This window comes from Hoplias malabaricus, chromosome 8, assembly GCF_029633855.1.
Source record: "Hoplias malabaricus isolate fHopMal1 chromosome 8, fHopMal1.hap1, whole genome shotgun sequence".
NCBI classification, from domain to species: domain Eukaryota; kingdom Metazoa; phylum Chordata; class Actinopteri; order Characiformes; family Erythrinidae; genus Hoplias; species Hoplias malabaricus.
The window spans coordinates 34,913,766-34,932,831 of NC_089807.1; the positions used below are offsets into that span (position 1 = coordinate 34,913,766).

The 19,066-nt window shown below is 39.3% G+C and overlaps 1 protein-coding gene across 1 annotated transcript in view; it reads right to left on the reverse strand.

Annotated features, from left to right (window-relative positions):
- Positions 1–842: 842 nt before the first annotated feature.
- The window catches only part of si:dkey-191g9.5 (rap1 GTPase-GDP dissociation stimulator 1), a 19,008-nt gene continuing 784 nt past the window's right edge, over positions 843–19,066 (reverse strand). The window contains exons 2-14 of the mRNA XM_066679172.1: positions 17,218–17,322; positions 14,961–15,083; positions 14,466–14,591; positions 12,798–12,926; positions 12,347–12,472; positions 11,198–11,341; positions 10,448–10,579; positions 9,984–10,118; positions 8,408–8,533; positions 6,409–6,548; positions 4,604–4,730; positions 3,203–3,331; positions 843–2,452 (exon numbers count right to left, since the gene is read on the reverse strand). Of these exons, the coding sequence (XP_066535269.1) occupies positions 2,325–2,452; positions 3,203–3,331; positions 4,604–4,730; positions 6,409–6,548; positions 8,408–8,533; positions 9,984–10,118; positions 10,448–10,579; positions 11,198–11,341; positions 12,347–12,472; positions 12,798–12,926; positions 14,466–14,591; positions 14,961–15,083; positions 17,218–17,322 (1,670 nt within the window). The 3' untranslated portion in view covers positions 843–2,324. The remainder of the gene's footprint in view (positions 2,453–3,202; positions 3,332–4,603; positions 4,731–6,408; positions 6,549–8,407; positions 8,534–9,983; positions 10,119–10,447; positions 10,580–11,197; positions 11,342–12,346; positions 12,473–12,797; positions 12,927–14,465; positions 14,592–14,960; positions 15,084–17,217; positions 17,323–19,066) is intronic.

Consider the following 19,066-nt stretch of genomic DNA (forward strand, 5'->3'; position numbering starts at 1 on the left):
GATTATGTTCATTGAAATTCATTTAAACCAACAATGGTCAGCAGTTTTAATACTATGTTATTATACTGATGTATAACTCTAAAGTGAAAACCTATAAACCCCTAATGGTATTTGGAATCTCTGCTACAAAGTTTCAGAACAGCTGATTCTGAAACACTGAATATTATTTGCCTGATTTATTGATTTTATCATTTTATTCACCAGAAGACCTGCTTTTACAGCACTACCACTGCTGCTGCCCTGAAGTTAAGAAAGTCTAGGGCCAACTTGTCTAGAACAATTACTTGTGGTCCCCTGAAATAGGACGACTAAGTATAAAAGGGGCTGTGACTCCTATATGGGTCACCTAATATGTGCATAAACCCCCTCAAACCAAACCTCATATTTTGTATCCCAGTCTCATTTCAGATCTGTTATGCAGGGGCAGATCCAGACTGCAGAGCTAAATCTGTTGGTACACAATCATATATGGACTAAATTACTTATGGATTGCACTCTGTGCTGATTATAAAACACATAGTATTACTAGGCTGACGTCACTGTAAGATTATTTATATGTCAAAGGCTGTGTTAAATTTTTCCATTATTGCCCTTGTCTCCATCTAGTGGCAAGCTTGAATGCATTATTCTATTGAATGATTGAATGCATTACACTATGTCATGTACACTACTGTCTTTAATAAAAAAATATATATATATATATTTAGAAAGAGGTCTGGATGACGTTTAAGGAAATATAGTGTAACTTGCTCAAGCCTTTTGGTGAAAATAAATGACTTCTTTTTTTTTTTTTACTATTGATGATTGGACTAAAGAAAGGCCACAGTCGAGTTCAGCTGTTCCACTTTTATTGCCAGAAACAGGCTCTTCTGGTTTAACCACACACTTTTTCAACACCAGTAATAGTTAATTTAAAAATCATCAATTCAAGAACCATCAAGAACATACACAGATTGTGCTATTACAGTTATCTAGCATTGGAGTGCCTGATAAATTCGCTGTAATGAATTGCTGTGGAGTCAGGTGGAGATGTAGCAGGTCAGCAGCGGCATATAAAGGCCGTCCTAACACTAGTCCCTTTGCTTCCTCATGGTCACAACTCAAATGGAGTTGAATAAAATCATTTTTATTTTCATCAGTTTGTTCTTCTCCACTCTGCTCCAGCAGCTGCTTCTCTTTCACCAGCGCGCGGGCTGCCCTTACACAGCTGACGCAAAGTGCAACTCTGACCAAAACAGTAATTGTAAGGTTAGATCAGCTGTTGGAGGATTTTCCTTATTGAGAACTGAGAGAGCATTAGTGATGGCATTAGTCCTCTCATTTGAGACAGACACACAGATTTGCATAAACCCATAGCACAGTCACACCACTCACTACGCATCAATGACTGTTAATGTAAAGTGTGTGTATATATTTATATATTTAAATATTAAACTAGAGACTATCAAGCTTAGCTCTTGATATGTTCCTTGCTATTGCTAATATGTGCCATGGTTTGTTGTGCTCACCTTTAGCTAATATAATGATCAACATGATCAAAGAATCTGCGTCGAAAAATTCACTCATTCAGACACTAGTAAGGCCAGCTATGATAGAAATATCATACAATGGTTATTGTAGTTATGTATTACAAATTGAGATGCATTTCCTTTTCTCAGGCAAGCATTAAGTCACATTCCGTATTGTCTGTAAATGCAGGGATCAGTGTGAGTTCATGTGCTTTGCTGAATGAGAATACAGGATTATAGAAGAGTATATTTTTTTGCGTAGGACCGTGAAGGAGTAACTTATTTACAGTAGTTTCACACTCACTCAAAAGAATAATTAGTAAATAAATAAATAGAAAACACTAGGATAGATCAACTGCCTTTACCAGAAGATTATAATATAACACATATAACTCCATAAAGCTGCTAAGCTTAACCTAAGGCGCAGATAACTAAATACCGTGTTTGCAGTATAGGAATGAACACCAGTTATCTTGGAAATTACTGACAGTGATCAGGAGATAAAGAAACTGGATATAACAGAGAGCCAGCAGCTTCCTCTTACATGGGTAACGCTGACCTCATTGAGATGCACTCTTAGTTCCTGTCCTCAAAGTGGTCACAGGTCAGCTGCTAGAGAATGGACCGTGGAATTGGACCAATCAAGGTCCTCTCTAATAAAGACATCCCCTCTTCCTGCTGGGTTCACTGCTGCTTCTGATTGCTTCGGTCCAATAGAACGGAGGGCTGGGCTGGGTTGGTTAGTAGTGTATTGAAAGAGGATGCAGTGTGCTTGGAATCGGCCGTCCAGATCATTTGAGTGTCAGGACAGTTGTTCTAGCAGGACTCTGACAGCACAGCCATCACAGTGTCCACCTGGGAGGCCAGCTTGGTGCTGGTGTGACCGGAGAGCTTGGACAGAGTGTCCTTCAGGTTCAGTGCCTCCATCTGCTCCTTCAGTATGCCTTAGAGAGAGAGAGAGAGAGAGAGAGAGAGAGAGAGAGAGAGAGAGAGAGAGAGAGAGAGAGAGAGAGACTTTATTAGAGGCTGTTGACACCACATAGGTGAAACAAGATTTGATTCTAATAGCATTCCTGAGATGGACTATATCATACTATGCTTAGGACTTAAAAAAGTTAAGATATTACATTGAGCATTAAATATATCCAGTAAATTCTGGCTAGACAATTGTTATGAATTTCCTTAAGTATACTTCAAAACAAAAATGTGTATTATAATGTGCACTACTAAGGACATCATTTATCTATCCATCCACATATCCCTCATTAAAATAATTAAAATATTTGCACCATCTTTAAATAAGCCCTATAGATTGCAGTAGGCTTCCACTGCCAGAAATCTGCTTAAAAGCCCCAGAAAAGCTAATCTAAACTGTAAGTTTATGAGTTCTACTTTTGAATCATGCTTGCTCAACAAATGGCGCACCAAATGTCTAGTGATGTTGGATGAATGCCCGCAGTACTACTTCAACCCAAGGCTGGAAATCTTAGTAAATTGTGAAAGTGATATTTCAAGACATATTAAAAGCAGGTAGATGCTGTAACTGAAGTACGTGCATGTGTATGTTAACCTTAAGTTTATAAAAACATTAAATAAGCCTTTTTTTCTGGCGGCTTTGGAGCACAGAGCTTTAATAAAGCCTTCTTCTCTGTTTTGTATTTTGTAGTGTGGAGGATGAACCGAGTGCTACTGACTGGAGTTGGCCAGGCTGCAGATGAGGCCTAATGTGCTAAATTTGACCTCCACTGCTCCCACAGGGTCATCCAGCATCTTCTGTAGGGTGGGTAGGAGATCAGCATTACTGAATGGCTCTTGTACTGCCTCTGGGTTAGAAAAACAAGCAAAGAATGGGAAGAGTGAAGAGGAGACAAATGCAGCAGTTGAGATTTTATATTTATTGGCTGATGAATTTATCCCAAGTGGCTTATCATTTTCATCTTGCTACAGAGGCAGGCCTATATAATATTAGGAGTCTTACTTTACTTTTAATCATTATTGTTTTGCATGAGCTGAGAATCTAGCCTACTGTGGGGAGGACAGCATGTTATTCACCACAGTATACCAACAACCACAGAAATCACAGTAAATGCCAGCAGTGAACTTCCATCAGAGACTGAATTGTAGGAATGGCAATGCTGCCTGTCAGTTTTCAGCTTGAAAATGTCTGTCTTTATGATCCAATTTTGCATATTTTTGGTGGTTCTTTTTAGCTGGTTGGTATGATCCAGTAATGCAAGGGAATCTATAATTGGTTCTATGACTGCTGCTATGCTCTCACCTGAATGGGTATAGAATAGGTATCAAACTAGAATAGGACTAGAATAAAGAAAAAAAAGAAAGGAAAAAAACAGCAGCAGACTCTCACACCAGGAACAGCTGTTATCTGTAAAAATCGCTTGCATAATTGCTTTCTATATGCTTTGATTGGTTATCACCCACTCACAGCTCAGAATGCTCTAGACTTTAGCTAATTCACTGAGAGCTTCCTCACACAGCACCAACCGAACCTCATTAGGAATTCAGGATCACATTTAAAAGAACAAACTATTAATGCTTCTGTAAAACACGACTATTTGCAGTTTTTGGGTACATCTAATTTTTTACAAACCTTTCAATGTTATTAAATGTCTCATTATCATGGAGTGATTTTTTTTGTTTTGTTTTAGCACTGGTAATGTTTTAAAGTATGCCACTCATTTCTAAATATAGTCTATGTAGTCTATATTTTAAGGTGCAAAAATTCATTGAATTTGTGATGTCAAAAAAAAACAGCATATTTCCATGTGTATGGCTATATATCCTTACAAAAGTTTAGCTCCACCTCTTTATAAGGAGTTGTAAGAAGCTTTTTAACCTGGAACCTTTTGACCTATGGACTGAGACACCACAAAACACAAGGGAGCACAGTTTAAGTAGGTATATCATGTCTTAAATGCACGGTAACATAAAAAAAACAAGCTGTGTAGATATAAGGGTTAAATAGAGATTAGAAAATGGTAATGCCAAAATGAACAATAACTACATAAATGCACAGAACTGTAACAGTAAACATGCTATAAATATTAATGGTTGAACTATTGGAAACGTGACCCTACCAATGTCTATTGCAGAGGCAATGGCTAGAGCAATCAAAGCCTCATTTTGCATAATGACATGTTCACTGGTTGCCATCGAGATGAGGTGCTGGATCCCATCTGCCTTGATGACAGCATGGATGACTTCCTGGCAGGAAGAGAGAAAACGTTTTAATTCACTTCAAAAGTAGTGGAGAAATCAGCTATGGTAGAGAAGATTTAATTACCACAGGCAAAGATGATGGAATCATTTAGAAGATTTTAACACATGGTTTCAATGTCGTAGCCAACCACATTACAGATAGGATACAAAACAGTTTTTTATTAAATAGATGAATGTTCTGGGTTCCCGAAACAAACCATAAACAAAAAATTAAAATATTTGAATAAGGGGCTAATTTTTTTCTGGTCAAGTAGAGAACAAAATTGCAGAATCACTCAGTGCTGTCTGTATAATATATGGAATCATTCATTCATTGTCTGTAACTGTTCAGGGTCTTGGTGGGTCCGGAGCGTATCCAGAATCATTGGGCACAAGGCAGGAACACAGCTTGTGTGGGCACCAGTCCAATACAGGTCATCACACACTCACACCTATGGACACTTTTAAATAACCTGCACATCTACCAACGTGTATTTTTGGACTGTGGGAAGAAACCGGAGGAAACCCGCACAGACACAGAGAAAACACACCAAACTCCTCACAGACAGTGACCTCAGGCAGGCTTTGAACACACAAACCAGACCAGCTGTGCGAGAGCGAAATTACCTGTTGCGCCACCATGCCGCCCAATATGGAAACAGTTAGTATGTTGTTACCCTCATCAGGCTTGAATTCTTTACGGCAAATACTTCACAAGTGTGAGAATATTGTAAATCAAGCTGGTTCTAGCTTTCACAAATGGCCTTTGCATGAGGAAGCTTGTTACAGACCAATTCTTTCCATTTCTACCATAAATTTTCAAACAGATTGAGATTTCTGGACATGTTTTTAAGCTGCTGTCTTTTCTGAAGAAAATTCCATTCAGCCCACTATTTATTTTTGTTAGTTTTTTTTGTGCATTTTCTGTTATCAAGGCATATTGCTTTGAGTTTTCCCTCCTGACACTTTGATGTCCTCAGTGGTTTACCTGTATGTTTTCTTTTATAACATACAAAATTTAATTGCACCTAAAGTTAGACACAACATCCTTTGCATTATTACAACTAACATTTTTCATGTTGGGCCATGTTTTTTTTATTAACCATGTCAAACAGCCAATTAATTTCTGTTTGTATGACTCTTTAACTTCAGACTAAAGTCTTGTGCCAGTATTTGCTTTTGAAATGTGAATTACAAGGCAATTCCATAATCTTTTCCTCTTGATCTGGAAAAATAATATTGAATTAATTCTAATAATTTCATGACATTTAAATCAGAAGATAGAATGTTCATTTATTAAACACAATTTGTTTTGTGTCTTATACATGATTTTATTAATTTGCTGTTTAATAAAAAAACTGAGTATAACACCCTGTGATATTGTATTATTGTTATTGTGTTATTGTGTGATATTGCATAATTATTGCTAGGGGTAGTAATGAGACTAAGAGAAGCCTGCTCTGGAGGGTATTCTGGTATGTTTGATTGTGCAGGGGTGGAGGATGCTAAAAATAAGAAGAAGATTATTGGTTGGTGACTTAGCGTTTAATTCTCAATGTTTTCCAGGCCTTCAGGGAGCAGCTGGTAATTTATAAACACCTACAAGGCTGTAGTTCCACTGATTGATTCTCTGATTAGTGTGTGAGAGTGTGTGTGAGAGAAAGAGAGAGAGAGGGGTACTTACTGGAGAGCGACTGTGTCTGATAAGGGCTGCTAAAAGCCGATTTGCCTCTCCTCTGACTCCAGCATGGTCTTTCGCTTCACACCACTCTGTAACCCTCGCCAACAGGATCTCATCTTTCCCCAACATTGTGGCAGCCTCCTCTAAGACGCACACACACATATGAAGAGGACCCAAAGAGAAGATCCACAAATGAGTATTAATAGTGATCAGCATATTTAAGACAGGTTCTATTCACCCACTGCATTTACCATTTGTGTAAAGTGTAATCACCACTTGAATATAGGCATTAATTTGTAAGTCAAAGAGGCTGCTTGTGCAGGGTTTGTTCTATTGTCTGCTCGTGGGTATTTCCGTATAGCTATAAGCTCGGAGGGTAATAATATAGGAAGAAGAAGAACATGAATGTGAACAATCATAGCTTCAAGATTAATACTGTAACCGAAGCCTTATCTCAGGGAAAAGCAATGATAATTTGCCATAAGCTGTCTACATTGTCTACAAATACCTGTGTAAGGGTGAAATATATATTATACATTGCATTTCTGCATTTAGCATTATATGAGTCCAATATTAAAAACAAAGCTAAAGATGACGTTCAAAATTCGGACGATGTTTGCTCACATTCTGCTAGCTCTCCAATCTGTTTGCATGCTCAAAACTAGTCTAATGTGTTTATGAAACCCCTGTGTCAGTAAATGAGTAAAAAAAAAAAAAAAGTGTCTTGTTCCAGTATGCTAGGCTTTTTCTCATGCTCATGGCAGAGAAAATGAGAATTTTTAGACAACAAAGAGAACATCAAATGTTAAAAAACCTGAACTGAGATGAGTATATTGCTCTATTCCTATGGGGGTGCTAGACTAAGGGTGGCATGGTGGCGCAGCATGTAATATCGCAGTCACACTACTCCAGGGACCTGGAGGTTGTGGGTTCAAGTCCCGCTTCGGGTGACTGTCTGTGAGGAGTTTGGTGTGTTCTCCCCTTGTCTGTGTGTCCTGGTTTCCTCCCACAGTCCAAAAACACACACTGGTAGGTGGGTTGGCTGCTCAAAAGTGTCCATAGGTGGGAATGAATGTGTGAGTATGTGTCACCCCCAGTGAAGGACTGTCGCCCCCGCCAGGGTGTGTTTCTGCCTTGCGCCCAGTGAGTCTGGGTAGGCTCCAGACCCACCACGACCCTGAATTAGAGAAGCGGTTACAGATAACGAATGTTTCAGACAATGAATGTTTCAGACCCAACAAATGAGTTCTGTCCTAATTCAGACAGTGAATTGAAGTTATCTAATAACAAAATTTGGGACTAGGACCACACCCAAACTCCTCCCTTCGCTTGCATTCATCTATCCAACAAGGGGGATTTGGCTTTACACACATTTCAAAGCCACCCTGAACTCCTGCCCTAAAATATATCAGAGTTTGCCGCCCCATTTCAGAAATCCTTCACAGGCATCCCTACTAGCAAATAGTAACTTACAGACAGGTTAAACATCAGCCACAGTTGGTTTGTTCAGAGTTCCCCTACAATTACCTGTTACCTTGGGGCTAACATATTAGCCTTTGGCTAGAGCACTATGGAGCAAAGGTTCCATTGCAGTTTACTTTGTCAATAGCGTGTGGGTGCAAATGGATAAGTGACCCATTTGATTCCGAATCATCACATCTCTCATTGGAAAAAGAGGAAAAATTTACTGGAACTATAAAATAATGCAGGACTGACGACATATTCATGTCACAATCAAATATTTCTGGACTACAATAAAGACAAATAACCCAGACTTGTAACTGTGGCAACTGTTTATATATTTAGAGGTATGGGGGATTTCACCTCCCCTTTTCAGCCTTCACAGGCATGGTCCCTACAAGCAAAGTATGTATTTACATATGTGAGTGTATTTTATATATATTGCACTCTGTGTATTTAAACCCACAATACACAGCAGTATTTAAAATCTCCTTTAGCAAAGAATTTTATACAAGGGTTATTGTATTCACTTGTTGCTGACCTTGTCCATCCACTATCATGCGTAGGGTCCCCAGGAGTTTGAACTGGACAGGAGGCATGTCTGAGCGCAGCAGTGTCCTGATCCTCTCACTCACTCCATCCTCCAGCATTCGCACTTTATTTGAAGCTGGATCAACAAGAGAACAAACACGTGAGTAAGCCTCTAACAGTTCTGTTTGAGTAAGATTAGGTTGATTATTTTCCGAAGAACTCAGGCTGAGATTGATCTGATGATCTAAATGTTTTTTCTAGATGCAATCTACAATGCAAGCTGCTTGTAATGTGTCTTTGTTATTCTGAACATTCAAGGTGGTTAGAAGAGTGTTTGTTCAAAACAGAGCTGGAAGAATAACTTGTACAGTGCAGTTCCATATAATTCTGCTGCTGCACCTCTGTGCCTTGAATAGCAATACTGTGGTATTAAGGGAAAATGCCAGGAGCATTCTTCCATCTAATCTTTGTCTGCCACAACTTTGTGTGATTGTTTACTGCAGAAAATGCTTTTGATGCATACTGGCATACTCAGAACAACCACATCACACAATACAATATAAAAACAAAGGGTTCTTTGAGTGATGCCATAGAAGAACCACTTTTGGTTCCATAAAGAACCATTTTTGCTAATAACATTTAAATTGCTTAAGATCCTTTACATCAAAGAAAAGTTACATCAAAGTTTCTTGAAACCTTTAAAAGGTTCTTCACACTTACCAATCTCTTAAAGAGCATGGCTCTTTCTGGAACTAAAAGTGGTCCTTCTATGGCATTACTCAGTTAACCCTTAGTAGCACCTTTATTTTTAAAAGTGTAGGGGAATATGGCATAATTCTTATTTATTATTCCTTTATATTTGTTTGCGTTATCACAAAGTAATCTTTGTTGTAGTATAATATACATCGTTTTATCATACTGACACTATCCAAAGTTCTAATTCTTCTACGCTATTTGAGCATGAGATATTTTTTGCACTATGTGAAAGGTTCATATAAAATGGTCGAATAGTTACACTCCAAATTCATTCATACATTCATTCACTGTCTGTAACTGCTTATCCAGTTCAGGGTCGCAGTGGGTCCGGAGCCTACCCGGAAGCTTTGGGCGCAAGGCAGGAACCCGCCCTGGAGGAGGCGCCAGTCTTTCACAGGGTGACACACACACACACACACACACACACACTTTTGAGTTGCCAATCCACCTATCAACATGTGTTTGGGACCTACAGGTCCCTGGAGCTGTGTGACTGCGACAAAATCTGCTGTGCCACCATGACGCCCTAGACTTCAAATTACTTAATAAAATCTCCTTACATTAAATTATGTGAAAAGTAAAAAGGTTTTTGCATTTTCTAAAATCCTTTTCCCTTGCCTCTTTTTATTCATTTATTTTTGTTGGCAACAGTATACTGCCTTTTGGCTTCTATTACTCCAATGTGTTTTCTATTATTGTACTAATTACAGGAAGAGATACTCAAATTATTGCCCATCGTAATCAACTTTGATTTTTACAGTGACTCAGAGAGTGAGAATTCAAGATCAAATCACTGGGTGTTAGTGACCTGAGGCAATATTTGATGATACCTGGTATGGCGAGGTTTCTCAGAGCACTTAGGCCCGCATGCTGCACAGAAACGTCGCCTTCATCCACATGATTCTCAAGCAAGTCCAGAATATGAGGAACTACCCCTAGTTCCATCATCTTCACACAGTTACTGTCTGAAAAAGAAAACCCTTGGTGTAAAACAGAACAATCAATGTTTTTTTAATTTCAGTTGTGTTACAAAAATTACACTACATTCTGTTTTCCAGAAGTAAACATTAGTATATTTAACTTTGTAAAAAAAATTAAAAACCTGGAGAAAATAAAATTAATCAATGAATACAATTACAAGGAAATTTGAAACAAATATGTTCCTTTCATACCTCGGAGGGTACCATTCCAGGGACAGTATTTCTGAGGTTGAGGACACCAAAGAACAACTGCATGCAGATTGAAAATATCTGGCCAGTGTAAATGTATCAGTTGTTATATATCATTCTCTCACCATTTCTGGCAAAGTTGGCGATGGCTAGGGCTCCAGAGAGCTGAAGCTGAGTGTTAGAAGACTGGAGCCAGGACAGGACATCCTGATACACACTCCCTGTCCCCTCACCAAAGCACGTCTGCATAGACTCATCTAGAATATAGTCAGCCAGATAAAGATATGCCTTACCTCTGTTTCATTAATACAACATCCCAATATATAATATTAATACCATGCTCTGGATTTTACATTGAATTTGAATAGATCATGCTGTGCCACTGATAAATAAAAACCATTAGTCTTGGGTCCATAACTGGAAGAAAATGTCTACCATTCTTTATAGTGTACATCATCTTTGAAGAAGGTTTTGTTGAGACGGTGATTTATCATCTATTTACCAAGTATTTTTCTTCATAATGTGACATATTCTGTGACAGCGCTATATCTGTGCATTTCAGTAGATGAGTGGGAGAAGTAGGATGTAGTGTGAAATATAATATTACTGGTTACTGTTATTCTTTCTTGCCTGTGTTTCATAGGGATGCAATCTAAATCCAGAAGACCCTTTAAGGAGGGTAAAATTAACAGTAACACTTTGGTCAAAGTAATTTGTCCCTTTAAATGATCTGGTATGATGAATTCTGCTTTTAATATGACCAGGGACATGAACAAACTAAGGCAAGTGTGCAGGACTCCTGGGCGCATTTCATGACTCCTTTACTAAATGCTACCGTATTAGAATGTGGGTGATGTAGTGACAAATGCACTCACCCCCCAGCAGCAGTGTCACTATGAGGTTGGAAGCTATTTTTATACTGCAGAGGTCATGTTGGTCAGAGTCACCCTGTAATTTGCGAATCATTTCCGAGAGAGCTTCAGGCACCCCGGCCTCCACAAACTGGAGTTTCAGTGCATCTGGGGCCCGAAAACAAACATATATACACATTATTTTAGTATACACTTTTTATTTAATCTTTTTTTTTTTACCTGGGTTGGAATATCTGAAAATCATTTGGTAATCTTTTTCTCTTCATTGGCATAAATCTTTATTTAGCACAATGTCAAATTCACATATTTTTTCCCTTGCCCCAAATATAGTCAATGCAGACATGTTTAAAACCTAAACCTGGCTTGTTTGGATTTGCACTGAAGCAGTGTGCTCAATGTAAGTAACAGGTAATGCCCTTGCTCATGCATCAGTTAACAAAATACATCTAGTGATAAAGCAATTTTAATTCAACTAATATGGTTGCTAACATTCTATGCTATTGTTTTGAAATTAGCATTATTGTTTATTGTAGCTAAAGCTAAGAAGCCAGCTGGAGTGTTGTAGCTGTAGAAGCCAGGAGGATATATTTTGTGTGTTTTTTTAGGTAGAATTCTGTCAGAAGCCTGATAGCTAATTAACTAATTGGTTACATATTTTAGGATAAGGCTAACAAGTACCACCAAAATATTACTTTCATTAGCTAATTTAGCCTTGTGGCTTCAGTGCAAATATAAACAATGTGTAGTTTCGGACACTACGGCTAATTGGTCACACTGAGGGAAGAAAAAATTCTCTTACTAAAATGTCTTGTATTGCACTCCTGTGTTCCTCTTTCCCAGGTATCAGCAATTGTTGTATGGCATTGCACTTATGGTATGTTTATTTCTCTCTTTTACAGCATTGGCTCCTATATCCAGCAGTATCTTAGTTCAATTATGGTTGGACACTAATCCTCTGTGTACGGGTGAGTATATATTCTTTTATTAAAATGAAAATTCATATCTGTGAGCCATTCTGGATAAGACCATGTGCTACATACTATAAATATGAATTCAAATGTAATATCTTGCCTGTGGCATCATATTTTCAGTGTGTTATTGGCTGGGGTTGCATTAATAACAGTTGCTGCGATACAAGTGTATCTTCCTCACCGCTTTCCCCTAGAGACCCAAGCACCTCCAGGATCAGATGGCGGCGCTCTGCATCTGGAGCTCTCTTCAGCTGAGCAGTCAGAACTTCAGCTACTCCAACCTCTGCTAAAGCCTCTCTTGCTGCATCTGAACATATACACACACATTCTTTATGGTTTTAATATATCGTTTTAATTTTACATTGCACAGGTATTTAGCCCTGGTCCTGGAGAACCTCTTTTCCTACATATGTGTTTGTTGCTATGAGGATTTGATTGCATTCAGCAACAACACGTGCATAACATATGTGAAATAATTAATTTGGATCATTTGCTTTAGGTCACAAATAGCTCTATAGCTTTAAGCTTCAGTGAACCAAGCACAGAAAGGTCTGTCTCACAGTGCTGCTGTATTTAAAACCTTCTGAAGCCTTAGGAAGGCCCCAGTGTGAATTTTGCTTCCTTTCTCTCACCCATATCAGCGAGGTTACACAGGGCTAGTAGGCAGACATTGACCAGAGGGTCATTTTCTGGGTACTGGCGCATGATGGCCACCAGCCTGGGGATAACACCGCTCTTCACCAATTGAGTCTGCTGCACAGCTGAGAGAGAGAGAGAGAGAGAGAGAGAGTGAGAGAATACAGCAGAGAGAGTATAGAAAATAGAATGCAGAATAGTAATATCTCAAATCAAGTTGATATACATAATATATATCATTTTGTGATTTTTGTAAGAATATAATAAAAGCATTTCAATTTTATGTTTATAATATTCATTTTATTTTCATATTTTCTATAATATATTATCCTTACAACATTATTTAAAATGTCAAATAATACACTCAGAAAACTCTCACTGTGATGGTACCCTCAAGGGTATATATTCAATACTTTTAGTTATGGAATTATAATATATCCATCCATCCATCCATTGTCTGTAAACTGTATCCAGGTCAGGGTCGCGGTGGGTCTGGAGCCTACCCGGAATCACTGGCAGGAACACACCCTGGAGGGGGCAGCAGTCCCACTCACACATTCACTCACACCTACGGACACTTTTGAGTCACCAATCCACCTACCAACGTGTGTTTTTGGATCGTGGGAGGAAACCGGAGCACCTGGAGAAAACCCACACAGACACTAGGAGGACACACCAAACTCCTCACAGAGGAGTCAACTGGAGCGGGACTCGAACCCACAACCCCATGACCCAGTGACACTACCAGTTGCACCACTGTGCCACCAATAATTGTAATCAATTCTATATTAGGGCGGCACGGTGGCGCAGCAGGTAGTGTCACACAGCTCCAGGGGCCTGGAGGTTGTGGGTTCAATTCCCGCTCTGGGTGACTGTCTGTGAGGAGTTGGTGTGTTCTCCCCGTGTCCGCGTGGGTTTCCTCCGGGTGCTCCGGTTTCCTCCCACAGTCCAAAAACACACGTTGCAGGTGGATTCGCGACTTGAAAGTGTCCGTAGGTGTGAGTGTGTGAGTGAATGTGTGTGTGTCTGTGTTGCCCTGTGAAGGACTGGCGTCCCCTCCAGGGTGTATTCCCTGATTCCAGGTAGGCTCTGGACCCCCCGCGACCCTGAATTGGATAAGCGGTTACAGATAATGGATGATGAAAAAAAAAAATGATGAATTCTATATTAATACAATATTAAGTTGTGCTCATTTCCTATGCTGCATTTAGTCTCCAGGACTTAAAAAAATCTTACAAATATTCACATCTCTTGGAGAATGTAATGTACATTTAGGGAATAAAACTGGACTTTATAACCTCTGTTGTATCTTTGAATGTATATTTAAACAGTCTGCACAATTAATGACAATAATGTGCCTGTACTGTACCTTTTTTTTGGAGATTGTCGCTATACACAATTAATTTCAATTGATTGTACTATCCAAGACATTGCTTTCTGCAATGAAAATGAAAAGCAAGAAAGACAAGAGGCAAAAAAAGCATCCTGTGTGGGAAGGAACAGATGAGTAGAAAGAGAAAAAGGTGGAGAGATGAATCCAGCAGAGACAGGAGAGTAGGGCATGAACATTTGCTATTTTAATATGCATTTGTTATCCTGCTGTGAATGCTTTTCTTTGTCTTCTCTGGAACAAAAAGCCCATTAGCTGAGAAACAGATTCTCACTGTTGTCGAAGCAGATGCGTCCGATGGCTCGGCCAGTGCTCAGCAGCAGGTCTTGGTCAGAGCTGTTCAGCAGAGGAACCAGGGCGGTCACCAGCCCAGCATCAATACACCTGTCCCTCACAGCAGCTGCAGTAGGTAATACAAACATCAGTATTATCCCAGAAAACACAACAACCACACAAATCCATGGTTGTGAATTTGTAAACAACATATAACCCCTTGAATATATTAATCCAATGCTTTGCTATAATCTGATTGCTGGTTCAATCCCTGGTGATGCATTAGCTTTCTGAGGCCGGGAGCCAAAACACACCTGGGCAGTTAACATTCTCAAGCGCGTTCAGCTGTAACGAAAAGTTGGCTACAGTTTGAAGAGTAGTTGTAGTTGGCTGCACATGTTTTGGAGGAAGCATGTGTTTGCCCTCACCCTCTCAGGTTCATGATATATCTGATTAGTTTGGTGATGTGATAAAGAATATGGGGGCTTCCTACTACCTTCTCTGGCCATTTCTGCCACCAAGAGAGCCACCTGGGATGTGAGAGAGCCTTTATTCCGCAGAGTCTGGGCCAAGGTCGGCAGGATTCCGCTGGACGCTATCTGCTCCGCGGTGCCCTTTTCTGAAGGTAGGAATAAAAACATTTTAACAGAAACATTTGAAGGAAACTTTAAAATTCTGACATGAAAAAAAGTATTAAATCAACATCTCATCCAAAGTAAACCCAAAAAAACCTGTGTTGATGTAATCGTGACAATGACATCGTATTGATCATTTTCTTCAGTGTTGCTTCACAATATGTGAAATATATTCAGTAATCATTAGTTTATTACTGGCACTGTCCAATGGAAAAACCCTATTGGTTTCCCTTTTAGAGACTTGTAGATTATTTTTAATTACTCCCCACTCGTTTTTTGTATTTTTAACTAATCTACAGACACTGCTGCTTGCATGGTTGTCAGGAGTACCCTTTTTTCTATAGCTTTCAAATAACTTCAGTTTTGGAAACTCCTGTCCTCTTACTTTTTATCTGGAAAACTTTCTGAGCAGGCTTTGAAGTGTGACTGTGGGAGACGGAGGGAAATCTAAAGGCTCTGTAAGTAGGCTTAGGTGCTGAATGAGTCCTCTGCATCCAAAATTAAATCTACAAGAAACTCGCCTCAGCTTTCATCTTATGGCGGCTCTTTGATCTCCTGTATTCTTCTCTACTCTGTGAAGCACACATTCCCTTAGCTGAGGTGGTGGGCTCTCAGAGGGTTGGACTCAGTGTGCTCCAACCAGAGCTGACAGGGGGATCTCTCATTATAAAGGGAGAGAGAGAGAGAGAGAGAGAGAGAGAGAGAGAGAGAGAGAGAGAGAGAGAGAGAGAGAGAAACTCCACACAGCCATGGAGGCAGGTCAAGCTGTCAGAGCCAGGCCCTGCTGCCATGGCAACATCTACATTGGGCTCTTCCGAGGGAGCCTGCTTCCTTCCATTTTTAGACGTGTTTGCCATCTAAAATCACTGAGAATGTGACAGGCACTAACATCTGCTACAAATTCATTTGTGCTGGAGGAAAATTCCAGGAAAGGAGAGTAGGAGTGAAAGAAAGTTTGTAGGTGAGATTAACCCCTTCCTATCTCATTCATACATCTCACCCTTTCTCTATCTGCCTCGACCTGTCTTTCTCTAAGGGTGTTTTGATTAGTCTCTCACTCTCACTTTTTCTTTTTAGATGTATGTCTGTTGGTCTCTTTCTACTTCTTTCTTTCTCTGCTTCTCTCATTTTCACTTTTCTTCCTATAGGTTTGTATCCTGTCTTTACTATCACACTACTTTCTCTCTCTTGTGCTCATGCTCTTTCTCTTTGTGACAGAAGTATAGGCTGATTACCTGTCTCCTCTATCCTGTTTATTACAGATCTACTAAATTAAAGCTGAGCCGTCCCATCTCTACCCACTTCATTGGATCGTGTTCCCGCAAACACACACACACACAGACACTCACATTCAAAGAAGGAGGACTTAATCAGTTCATGACAGGATTAAAGTGTAATGCATGTGTTTACAACCTGTCTGTAACACTCACACACGCACATGCATGATTGTGCGTTTATATAATTGAAAAACTTCAACTTTATTTACTATACTTTTAAACGTACAATTAAAAAGAAAGGTGATGTAACAAAACTTCAAACTTGCCTCTGTCCTAATGTTTTTGGAGTGTGTTGTAGACTTAAAGTTCTACATTTGTTCATATTTACAAGATAAAGTCAAGATGGTGAGTGAAAATTTGGAAAACAAAAAATTTTGTACGTTTCTCACAGATTCTTATTACAATACACATCATATGTTGTCACTTTTAACACAGGGCATGATTTTTGTTTATCTAAATTACTTTCAAGGACTTCTAATAGTAGACTGTATATTTTTGATTCCTAGGAAGCGTCTCTACTGAAACTTCAGTTGTGGTTTTTGTGTCACTGCTTTGCAGCCGATGGCTGTCCGGCAAACAGGGCATGTCTAGACTTGTTCCTGAGTTTCTGCTGTTGACAGTTGAGAACTGACATAATCATGTTTGAAACCTGACAGTGCCATCAGAGCACTGTTTATATATATCTACTCGATTCCACCTATCTATTTAACAACCGAACTAAAATGATACCAGCCAGTATTAGTGTATATCTGAATATGTACATCATTTCAATAAATATGCATGTAGATTACACCATGTTCACATTGATGGAGCTCTGGCATAAATATGAATAGAGACTCACTTTTCTCCAGCAGGAGGTTCAGCAGTGTGTCGATATGAGGCTTCAGCTCCTCTTCCACCAACTCTGTACTCACACTGATGGCCTTCAAAGCCTCAACCAGAGAGTCTGAAAACAAAGTGGAAATAACATCTATGAAAACATCTACTCCAGTCCACTCTCACCTTCACTGTGATCAAATAAATTGTGCTGTTAAATAAACACTGGTTTGGACAAAGAAAAACTTACTAGTGTTTAGGGTTTGTAAACCACCCTAACAGTGAATTCAGTTTTATATACCCTCAATAGAAAGGCACTGACCATTAGAATGGAATACTCTAATTAAATAGCCATACATGAATTTATGGGTATCACATCCAATACTAAACCTCAAGGAGTGTAACTGTCGCCATGCCAAGTGACAAAATTCCCATCATTTGGGCTCTGGAGATGTGGATCTACATGCTCTGAAGTGATGGCACTCCTTCTAAAGCCTTTGGGAAGACTTAGATTGGTGTATGTGATCAAGAACTAATCATCCAGCTTCAATATCTGACCTCACTAATGATTCCCTTGCCTATCAACACTATCAAATCTTCACAGAGTAGTAGCGCAAATACAGTTAATTATTATTAATTAAAGTTAATCATACAGACATTGCTCTGTTGCTGCTCAATAAACTGCACCCCAATTGAAATTCCCTGCCTTTCCCTCACTGTGTGAGTTATCGCACAGTACATCATTCAATCTCCAGGGCGGAGAAAGCTTTTTGTTTTCTCAGGGCATATCACTGCTGTCATAACAAGCTCGTCTAGTAACTGTCAGTCAACTCAGATATGAGGGGAAATACAACTAAATATATAAATATATACTATAAATATATTTCATTGAAACTCATTCTGTTCCAGATTTCTGGACCACTTCTTCATCGCAGTGTAAAGGGAAGCTAGTGTTTTCAAACTGTTTGTAAGGGCAGTGAGAAAATATAGCAAAGTGCAAAAGTGAGACACCATCCTATAATTTATGTAATTTCCGACAGGAAGGAAATTGCTTTTATTTAAGTTATTAATTCAGGTATCATACACCAATCAACCAAAACATTAAAATGACCTCCTTCTTTCTAAATTCATTGTCCATATTATCGGGTCCACCATACAGAAGCAGTTTTTGTTCAACAATTACAGAGTGTTGTCTGTACATTGCCCTGCATACGTTTTTCAACCTGTTCTTCCACTATCAGGACACTTGCGGTGACACTAAACTCAGCCATAGATGTCCGTCTGATACTTTCAATGTGTTAAGTTAACCTCAATGTCAGGATTCCAGTTGAATTCTGATTGGCTCCCCCCTCTTACATGTTAGACAAAATAGCAGACTTGTGATTGGTCCTTTTGCATTTCAGTCAAATTCCTTTCCCTGCAGTAGAAGGTGGTTCTTGGTCATGTTAAGTGGTGAAAGGTACTAGATTCTCCCTAGAGAGTCTGGCAATGCGAGATTACAGTGACAGTGACTTGGTAGAGGTGTGCTAGTGTGTGTTGTGCTGGTATGAGTGGATCAGAACCAGAAGTGGTGCTGGAGTTTTACACTCCTCAGTTTCACTGCTGGAGTACCACAGGAGTGTGATGGAGGAAACACCTGTGGATTTATGACTCAAGTTTCTACCTAGTGGTCTACCAGGGATTGCATGGTTCTTAGAAGCCCCCTCTTCTCGGTATTTCCTTTTATAGCTTTTGTAAATGTATCCCTTACTTGGATTTGACCTCCTTAGGAAAGAAATGACTTGTGTTTACAGGCTGTTTTGAGAGGAAATGAAATCAACAATAAAAAATATGTCTTCATCTGGCAATGTATTAAAGCCATATTTACTTGGTGC